The sequence below is a fragment of the Nomascus leucogenys genome, chromosome 9 (genome assembly GCF_006542625.1).
Source record: "Nomascus leucogenys isolate Asia chromosome 9, Asia_NLE_v1, whole genome shotgun sequence".
Taxonomy (NCBI): Eukaryota; Metazoa; Chordata; class Mammalia; order Primates; family Hylobatidae; genus Nomascus; species Nomascus leucogenys.
The window spans coordinates 3,028,061-3,039,089 of record NC_044389.1 but is presented as its reverse complement, the minus strand read 5'-3'; the positions used below and the strand labels follow the sequence as shown (position 1 = coordinate 3,039,089).

The window sequence follows — 11,029 nt, the reverse complement described above, 5'->3', positions numbered from 1 at the left end:
TAGACAGCAGCCATAGCCAATATGTAAACAAATGGGTATGGCTATGCTCCAATAAAACTGTATTTATGAAAATAGGTGGCCATCTGGATTTAGCCCATGGAGGGTATTTGCTGACCTCTGGTCAAAGCTAACTTTTTAAAGTTTACGTTCCATTATTTGCCATTCCATTTCTTTAAAAAAATTTTTTTTAATTTTTATGGGTACATGGTAGGTGTACATATTTATGGGATACATGAGGTATTTTGATACAGGCATATGATTTATAATAATTACATCGGGGTGTATCTACTGCTTCAAGCATTCATTTGTGTTACACACATCCCAATTACACTCTTTTATTTTTAAATGTATAAAAAGTTATTGTTGACTGTAGTCACCCTGTTGGGCTATCAAATACTACAACTAATTTGTTCTAACTAACTATATTTTCATACCCATTAATCAACCTCACTTCCCTCCCCATACCTTCAATGCCTCCCAGCCTCTGGTAACCATCATTCTACTCTCTATCTCCTTAAGTTCGATTATTGTAATTTTCAGCTCCCACAAATGAGAATATATGAAGTGCCATTCCATTTCTTAAACAAAGCATAGACTGTCTGTAAGCTATTTACCACTTCACTTTTATTTCCATTTTAACAACTAGTACATTATCCTTGGCCTTAGGAAAAGCCTCCATCAGTTCTATGTGTTCCCAAAATATAAGCCCATGTGATAATGAGGTCAGGCAATTCAGAGTTTTTTAATTCATAAAGTACATTCTTCAGACAGCTTCAAATAATGTCTAATTAAGTAGCCACTAGAAGATCAGAAATTATTAGAATGGACTACAGCTATGAAAACTAATACCAATCTCTTAAATTAGGTAAACAAAAATAAAATACCATTAGGTATTTAGTTACATAGTTTTTTAGCCTATGTAAGTAAATAGGGCTGTGAATAGTCTGCCTTCTGCCAAAGTGGAAACCATAATGCCTATCCACCATGGATTACGCCTAAGGTTTTCATATTCTTTACCCTGATTATGAATAGAACCTTTCCTTTTTAACCACTTGTCTTTTAATATAAATTCCAATGACTGAATCCCAGAATAAAAATGTTTGCCATTAGTAAACTCAATCCTGTTTATTTTTATTTTTTTACAAGTTTTAACCTTTTGGAAAAACAGAAGCAGATATAATAAATTTCTTGAAGTACTTTTTTAATCCAATTAAGCTGATAATAATCACTTCAAATTTTAATACAATCAAATCATGTTTCCAAATTTCCTAGGCTCATAACAATAGTCTCAATACAAAAGACGTAATAATCTATTTTTATTCATTTTAAATCAAAGAGACCATTCCATTTTCTAACAAACAGGTAAGTTACACAAGTAGTCCATTTTACTTTTCATCAGTCTTTCCCTGTTTTGAACAAGTCTTTTTGAGAATTCTTAGTTTAGGATTAGTTTTTGTTTAGCTTACACACTGAAAATTTTGAGAAGCATCTAAAAAAATCCACAATTAGTGCAAAAAGAGACAATACTTTAAGTCATTCCTTCTGTGAAAAGAATTAAGGTTACTAAATGCCAATTTTTAAGCAAATATATAGTTTCCTAATTTGCTTTCTGAAAGATAGCAGATATAAAAATAGTTCAATATTAGGTTTAATAAGGTTTGAACAACACATGTATTACTAGCTTTATTTTACCTGCAAAAATATTTTAGCTACACTTGGAAAAAAATAAACTTGAGAATATAACTTCACATTTCTAAGGCCAGATGCAAGAATACTTATTCTTTTCCTTTTAAATAGAAGACATGCCATAAAATTTATGAAAGTTAATTTGTAGGAATGAATACATTTAAAAAATACTGGTTAATCTGTGAGGAATTCCACATTTGCCTATTTAACAAAATTTCATCCATTTCATAAGGCTTTGGTATAGGTGATTCCCAGCACTTCATCATTTATCTTTCTTCTTTGCCTCCTTTACTTCTTTCGTCTGCTCATCCTTCTCCCCTCTCACATTGACATTTGCTGCTCCTTCTTGATTTTCCCTCTGAGAATTATCAACTATCTGATAGTCCTCAAGGAGAGTGTGTCCTGTTTGTGTTGCAGTTTTCTTTACCATTGCTTTGATACCAATGTTGTTAATATTGTAGGCAGTTACGCCAACATTGACCGCAGAATCCACCGCGTGGTGGGTAGCTTCTCCTGCATTATATCCGTATCTTTAAAAGAAAGATTAGAGGACATACAATGAAACGATAAGTATAAAACAAGGTCTTCTGAATTAGTATTAAATAAGTCAAATGATTACTGTGTTACCCCTGAAAGCAAAATTAAAGCTTAGGTTTCAATTTAATTAGTAACTTAAAACACAGTAGAGAATGAAACCACACTCTGTGACAAAGCGGTACTTTCTCCTTTAGTAAAAACAGTGTGTGAAAATAAACCCAGACTAGCTGAGAATGATGTAATAAAGACTGTCAAGTAAAAATAAAGTGTAAATTATAATATAGGTCATTAATCAGTCATTTTTTTTTAATCCTCCCTTTCTAGAAATATGAGGGAAAATATTCACAGAAGCAACTAATCTAGAGTCACGTAAGTGGTCTCAAGTTCTATCTTAACCAGACTTTGGCTACATGTTTTAATTATGGGAATCTGAGTTCATCTTTAAACAGAGATTCTAAGGCATTCTCCCCTGCATCCCACCCTACTGCACACTCACTGGCCTCCTTGCTGTTCCTTGAGCCCACCAAGCACTCAAAGGCCTTAGGACCTTCGTATTGGCTGCTCTCTGCTTGAACTTCCCATAGCTCTGTGCCTCACCTTCTTCAAGTTGGCTCAACTATAATCTTCTCATTATCTAACCTGTTTAAATTGCCTTTTTCCACATGCCCACCTCCACCTCTTGACAATCGATTCCCCTTTAAACTGCTTTTTTTCTCCCATAACTTACCACTTTCTACATACTATAGAACTTATTCATTATCACTGTTCATATCTTGCTTGTCTCATTAGAATACAAACCCTATTGGAGAGGAGAATCTTAGCTTTGTCCTTTAACATATCCTAAACATTGAGAATAGTGCCTGATAGTCAATGAATATTCACTGAATGAATGAAATCAGTAACTCCTGCCCTATCTGCCTCAGAGTTTTTTGAGCATCAAATGCACAGCAAGTGCTTGGGAAATTACAAAGCATATACAAAACAGGTTATTATTGATAATAATAATATCTGCATTTAATACTATTTCTATGATAAAATACAATTTGAGGTCCTATACAAGCATACCAAAACACATTTCTATACTGTTTTGTTTTACTCTTTACCCCATTTTGGTAACAGGCTTTTAAAGCTTTTCTTGTCCACAGATTTCCCCAAATAGAGGACTGTTTAAACAACAAACAAAACAAAAAGGCAAAAGTTTACATTTTCTCCAGGACACACTGAAGTTTCCTAGATGCTTTATGACCTATATCTGGACATCTTATATAACACTAGATCTGCCTTTTGAATTAACAAGTCCTCTATTACTAAACAGCCTGGCCTAGAACAGTGGTTTGTGATCCCACCAGCTTGTTTGTGCTTGGCTTTTTTAACCCCAGTGTGAAATAATCTTACAGTGCCCCTAAATGATAATTCTATTCTGTCCTTTGCCTAATGTTAATAATTATATTAGAGCTAGCACACAGCAGAGCCTAGTCTGTCAAAGCTTCCAAGTCTGTACTACTCTTAATTGGGGGCCCTTTCACCCGTCAACAGACAGAAAAGCTTCCTACAACTGCTTTGGACAGTCCCTGTTATGCAACCCCTCAGCATTCCACAGGATTTGCTGATGATGCAGGAGATGCACCATTGCTGATGGTGCCTTCTCATCGTCAACCAAGCCCCAGTCACAAATACTACTGTCAGGTGGTAATGGCTGTGTCTATACAAAAAGAAAGAGGTATCAGCAGTTTCAGCACTGAAAAACAGTGACCGTAACTCTTGGTGGAGCTGGTTTCCCCGAGGGCTTATTTTTCCAGGACCATGTGAGCTACAATGAAGTGACACCATAACTCAACATAACTCACAGCATAACTCACAGTCATGTTTTCAAGTATAGGAAATCCTCCATATTCACAAACTTCCACTTCTGAGAATTTGGAATGTTCCCTATTCCACTGATACAGTTTGACAGCTCTAACTGCACTCATATTTCTGTATGTAACACAATTCTAAAAACTATACTGTCTTTAATAATGTACTAAAAATGAATTTGTTTTGGCACTTTGTTAATTTTGTCTGTTTTTCTATGCTATCTCCAATGTCAGTAGCAATTCCTATTAATTTGGGAAAAAAAGAAAAACCAGAATATTCAGAAAACTAGATTCTAATGCCAACTATGCCAGTAATTAGCCATATGACCTTGGTCAAGTTTCTACCTCTTTGCATATCATCAACTTTCCCTTCTTTATCTCAAAAAAACGACGTATATGTGTGAAAGCAGTTTTAAAATTCTAAAATACTAAACATGTATTTTTAAAATATCCTATAAAACGGCTTTTCATCAGTTGTATTTATTTTTTAATATATCTTCAACTATCACTCCTGCTTTCCAATATGCCTTAGAACTAGTTTTCCTAATAGGCATCTATTCTTCTCTTCATAAATAACTGTTTAGTCCTTTTCTTCAAACTATACTGCTATAAACTCCTAGAAAGCATATGTCTGGCAGGAAGTTAAATTTATTTTTGATCTCTTATTTTTAAACAAATTTACTTTAATTAGAGCTCATTAAGTTGGATTTTATATACTAACACTACCAATTGAAAAATAATAAAAAATGAATATGAAGCAGGCCTAAATAAGTCAATGAAGATTCAAAACTACAATTGAACCAGATTTTTCTGAAATTTCTCCAGTGTGTTCAGTTATACAAAATTGGTTTTGGGTAATATGACACCTGTCATTGAAGTTACCCCTTCATCCAGTGCAAATTTAGGGGGAATTTTAATTAAATTTCACTAAACAAACCAATAAACCAGCTACACTTAATTATAGCATAGTAACAAAAACCATAAAACAGTAAATTTTCTACAGGAAAAAAAGTCTATTATTAAGCTTATGTTCCACAAATATGTATTCAAAGAAAATATTGCTGGGGAAAACAAAAATATATCTAACTATCAAAGCTATACTATTATTTTTTAAACACTTTAAAGTGGAATAAAAGAAGCTTAAAGGTGAAACTTAAGCTTCATATGTAGATGAGTGATGAATTATTGAATAGGTACTATACTGCAATTAAGTGTAGCAGGTTTACTTATTGTTTTTCATTATTCCTGTATGTCTTCACATCCCCAAATACAAGACAAAAGTATTAATGTAACTGACAAAAATAAACTGAATTTTAATGAGTAGTTTTTATGCATTTACCTAAAAATTTTAAGAGTATAGTTATTTAATCCTCTGTACTGGCTTATCCACCTGAAATCAGATAAGGAAGTTTATATAATACATTTGGTTTTCTCCCAAGCATAAAATTAAGGGACATTTAAAATAACTACTTTGAAGAGCAATCGCTTATCACAGGCAATTAAGAACACAAATTTCCCTTATTATACTACGATCAGTTCGATTCAAGTACTCCACAAATAGTCATTCTATCAAATACTTTTTGATAGTAAATTTAAATACAGAAGAGTGTAAATAAACCTAAGTGTATGTAAACAAATAAGAACAAAATAAAACAAAGGTACAACAAGCTTTTCCATTTCTTCAGTTCTATCACTAAGTTATTACTGGTTTAATACTTTTAGTTTCTTCTCTTAAAAGACATTTTCTACTTTGGGCCAGATTAGCTCCAAAGATGAGAAACAGTATTACTTTCATAAAATCTTTTATTCCCTACTGCCTCTCCCATCTTTCTAAATTTCTAATAGCAGAAACTAAATTACTGCTAAAACTGAATCATCCTCATAGTTAGAAATACAAAGCTATTTAACTAAATTCTCACTTACCTGCTTTTTATTTAAATTCCATGAATCTTCGGAAGAAAGGATAAAAACAATAGCAATAATACCATAATAGAAATAAATGAGCTGAGAATCACTGTTAAAAATATGCTATTTATCATATTAAGTTCTTATTAAGGACCAGAAGTGCAAAATCTACATTAAAATCCAGTATTTCCTAGTTATGTGAATCCCAAACTTTTAATAAGCTAATTGTAGTTAGGTAAGTAATTTTTTTTTCAGTAGAGTAGGCCATGAAACAAACCCAACAAAGCACTTCCTATTTTCTAATATGATAATCTAAAAATAATTCACTTTTGGCCTAAAAGGCATTTCTGAATTTCTCCTGTTCTTGCTACAAATAAAGAACTATTTTTCTAATTATGACTGATACAAAGTAACCTCAGGGTCATAAAACAATGAATGAATATTAGAGTTCAGTGCCACAGGTGACAAGAAGTGAGTTGGAAGACTTGAGTTTTATATTTCTATCAGAAGAATTTGAGATCTATTGTATGTTTTATCTCTCGACTCTTTTGGTAAAACTGACACTCTGGCCAGGTGCGGTGGCTCATGCCTGTAATCCCAGCACTTTGGGAGGCCGAGGTGGGTGGATCACGAAATCAGGAGATCAAGACCATCCTGGCTAACGCAGTGAAACCCCGTCTCTACTAAAAATACAAAAAATTAGCCAGGCATGGTGGCGGACGCCTGTAGTCCCAGCTACCAGGGAGGCTGAGGCAGGAGAATGGCGTGAACCCGGGAGGCAGAGCTTGCAGTGAGCCAAGATCGCACCACTGCACTCCAGCCTGGGCGACAGAGCGAGACTCCGTCTCAAAAAAAACAAAACAAAACAAAAAAACTGACACTCCAAAATGATATGCCATATTGCTTTGATTTGATTCAAAGGTATGTACGCCCCAGAAGGTAAACTAGTTCAGCCACTTTTGGGAGATTTCTCAAAAAACTTAAAATGGAATTACCATTTGATACCCAAAAGAAAATAAATTGTTCTATCAAAAAGACACATGACTCACATGTTCACTGCACTATTCACAACAGCAAAGACATGGAATCAACCTAGGTGCCCATCAACGGTGGACTGCACAAAGGAAACATGCTACATATGCACCATGGAATACTACACAGCCCTAAAAAAAGAATGAAATCATATCCTTTGCAGCAACATGGATGCAGCTGGAGGCCATTATTCTAAGCGAATTAATGCAGGAACAGAAAACCACATGTTCTCACTTATAAATGGGAAATAAACACTGGATACTCATGGACATAAAGATGACAACAATAGACACTGGGGACTACTAGGCGGGGGAGGGAGGAGGGGAGTGTGAGCTAAAAGACCATCTATTGGGTACTATGCTTACTACCTGGGTGATGGGATCATTTGTACCCCAAACCTCAGCATCACACAACAAATCTATGTAACAAGCCTGCACATGTACCCTTTAATCTATAATAATAGTTGAAATTATAAAAAAAGTAAAAATAAAGCAATTCCTATTTCCTATCTTAAGGCAAACAAACAAATGTATACATGCCCCAGACAGAGCAGATCAAACCAATTAAGGATGGAAATTAAATTAGCACTATAGAGCACAGGTTCTGATGACAGAAACACTTGGTTTATATTCCAGCTCTACTACTCACTAGGAGAGTAATCTTTAACAAGGTATTTAACTTTACATTTCCTCATCTGCAAAATAGAGATAACAGTGTTGAAAATTAATTAATATGTAGGAAAAGCAATGATCACAGTGCCTGATACAAAAGTATGAACTCAACTAAATGCTGTCAATAAGTGGATAATTAACATAAATAACCAAGAGTTGTGAATACTATTGCTCTTCTTTTTTCTTTCTAAATAAACAGTAAGATCCAAACTAATTCAAGGCTAAGAAAGCAACTCAGGTCCTTCCTACTAGATTTATTTTTTAGACCTTGATTCTTCTAGTATTGTATAAAGTAGAGTCAGGTAGAAAGAATAAAGAGCTAAAAGCAGAAGACCCTGCTTTACTCTCACCTTCAATACCACTTGTCATAATTTGTTATATAGTTGCTGCTTCAGCATTTATTTTTAGGCCTGACATAAGTTGCTTGAAACCTAGTTGTATCCCACCACCTTTGGCCTGGTTAAAACTTCCCCCTCCCCATGTGGTTGTCTGCAATACAGTATACTTGTTTCTCGTCTCACTGACTCAAAACCCAACACACCCCCACAGCTGCTGACCACGAAAAAATCCAATGGTCAACACTAGAGTCATGTAAAACTAGAGTCATGTAAATGTTCCCCTGTTCACACTTGTTTTCTGTAGTCAATCCACAGGCCCCACTGGAAAGCCAAAGGAAGAACACCCATGGACTTTCGTGAAGGCAGTCAAACAAGTCGCCTCTCCCTTGCTCCTGCTCCCTGTTCGCCCACCCTCGCCCCACCCACTGGTTGAGCACTCTGCTATCTCCAGACTTCCTGTTGGCCCTCGTGGGTACCCCTCTTCTATCAAGGGTCTGTGAGTAATAAAAAGTTTCTGTTATTTCGTGTGTTTGGTTGTGCTGCCTTCTCTGTGTGTCACCTGACCAACACCCCCAAACCTCGCTCTCCTCCTATTCAGGGTCTCCTACAGAGTAGCTATCTTAGTAGGAATAAACTGGACACAGGTCAGAAAAGAGCCACAACGGCATCTGCCATAAACAAGTTCCCTGAGAGAGGGACACCTGGTCATGGGTGTGCCAGGATAAAGAAGTATCCTGTGAAAGGCACACTGAAAACATCCATGAGCTTTTCTCCTCTTGAGCCAAGACACAGCAGGACTAGAATCTATAGCCACTCTCCAGAGACAGACCTTAAGGCCAAATGAGAAAGCAATCATAACACCAATCAGGTGAGTTTGTGCAAATCATTCCTGTTTGTCCATTAATTAATATAAGAAATTGAAGATATACCATCTACCCATTCCAATACAAATGTACAGTGGTAATCAGAGTCAAGTAAGATGTCACATAATTTTTAACAGTCTGTATACTGAGTGGGCTAATATTAACATGGGGTATAAGAGTTTAATTATAATTCAAGTTTTTGGCCGGACACGGTGGCTCAAGCCTGTAATCCCAGCACTTTGGGAGGCCGAGGCGGGCGGATCACGAGGTCAGGAGATCGAGACCATCCTGGCTAACACGGTGAAACCCCATCCCTACTAAAAATTCAAAAAATTAGCTGGGCGTGTTGGCGGGCGCCTGAAGTCCCAGCTACTCGGGAGGCTGAGGCAGGAGAATGGCGTGAACCCGGGAGGCGGAGCTTGCAGTGAGCCAAGACCGCGCCACTGCACTCCAGCCTGGGAGACAGAGAAAGACTCCGTCTCAAAAAAAAAAAAAAAAAAAGAAAAAAAGAAAAAAAAAAAATTCAAGTTTTTTCAGGCAGATATCACCCATCAAAAACATGTAGTCAGTTAATAAGGTATATAGAAATTCCAGGCTTTTAAAAAAATTAAACTTATTCTTCACAGTAACGATGAACAAATGTTTGTAACGATTAGTAATATAAAGCAAAGTGACAAGAATTCTGTTATTATACTAGAAATACTATTCTCCCTATTTAAGAAAAGCAGTGAGTGAAAAAAATTATTTTATCAGATACTTAATAAAAATATCTTTACCATCATGGATTTTTACGAATGCTACAAGAGATTTAGTTGGCCAGGCGTGGTGACTCACGCCTGTAATCCCAGCACTTTGGGAGGCTGAAGCAGGCAGATCACCTGAGGTCAGGAGTTCAAGACCAGCCTGGCTAATGTGGTGAAACCCCATTTCTACTAAAAAAAAAAATTAGCCAGGCGTGGTGGCGTGTGCCTGTAATCCCAGCTACTCAGGAGGCTGAGACAGGAGAAATGCCTGAACCTGGGAGGTGGAGGTTGCAGTGAGCCGAGATCGCACCATTGCACTCCAGCCTGGGCAACAAGACAAACTCCCTCTCAGAAAAACAACAACAACAACAACAAAACAGAGATTTAGTCATTAAAATAAAATTCAACTTACTTGTATCTGACAGTTTGTACAGTTTCTGCTGAAACATTGTTAACAATGCATTTAGCTGCACATTCCAATCCTTGCCAGACAGTTGAAAATCCTGTAAAAATAATATTTAAAACTATGTAAATCTAGTCCAAAGCAAACGGACCTTCATAGTTAAAATTCTGGGGCCTTTGTTACCTTGAACACTACTTGCTGCTACAACCATAGCACCATCCAGAGGAGATTTCCCATCTTTGTCTTTTTTAAGAGATTCTGGAACAAGTTTGCTTCCATGCTTCTTGACGTGTGGAGCTAGTTCTTTTCCAACGCAATTTGCTACAGTGCAAACTCCATCAACTAATATGACCATAAAAAAAAGAAAACTTAGGAAAAATATATTATTCCCTTGATTTTTACCACTCATCTTGCAACATTCTTAAATGAGGAACTAAATTGTTTTACTACATAATGTTACAATTTCTACTTAAGGATATGAAGCTTAGAGAGGAGGTCTCACTATGTTGCCCAGGCTGGCCTTGACTTGTACTCCTGGGCTCCAGTGATCCTCCTGCCTCTGCCTCCTGAGTAGCTGGGACTACAGGCATGCAGCATAGACTGGCTATTTTTTAAACGAAGGCTTTTGTTTGCTTTAAAGCTGTGCTTGCAGAGCCTACTGATATTTATAACCTTGCCTCTCAGATATACATGTTCTTGCACTTCTGCTTGAGAAAATCAGCCACCTTTTCTATCTTACTGTTGCAATGCAAGATTGGCTGGTACTTTTAGCTTATTCCAGCTTAGTGTATTCATATTTTTCTACTGATAAATATCTCAGTTATCTCAGTGAAATAACAGTAAAGTGTTTAATTCTATAAAAGTAAACAATCCAAAATCTGATTCAAAAAATACTAAATACCAAAAAAAATAATTTTACTAAATTTAATGGTAATCCATTAAGGTCCTATCTACCCACCTCAAAACACCAAATTTCAGTGCTGTGATTCTCTAAGAGG

At 36.1% G+C, this 11,029-nt stretch overlaps 1 protein-coding gene across 3 annotated transcripts in view; it reads right to left on the bottom strand.

Annotated features, from left to right (window-relative positions):
- Positions 1 to 602: 602 nt before the first annotated feature.
- SPART (spartin) overlaps positions 603 to 11,029 on the bottom strand; it is a 37,038-nt gene continuing 26,611 nt past the window's right edge. For all 3 annotated transcript variants that reach the window (XM_030818522.1, XM_003270273.4, XM_030818523.1), the window contains 3 exons: positions 10,215 to 10,373; positions 10,041 to 10,131; positions 603 to 2,216 (listed from right to left, as the gene is read on the bottom strand). In XM_030818522.1, the coding sequence (XP_030674382.1) occupies positions 1,949 to 2,216; positions 10,041 to 10,131; positions 10,215 to 10,373 (518 nt within the window). In that variant the 3' untranslated portion in view covers positions 603 to 1,948. The remainder of the gene's footprint in view (positions 2,217 to 10,040; positions 10,132 to 10,214; positions 10,374 to 11,029) is intronic.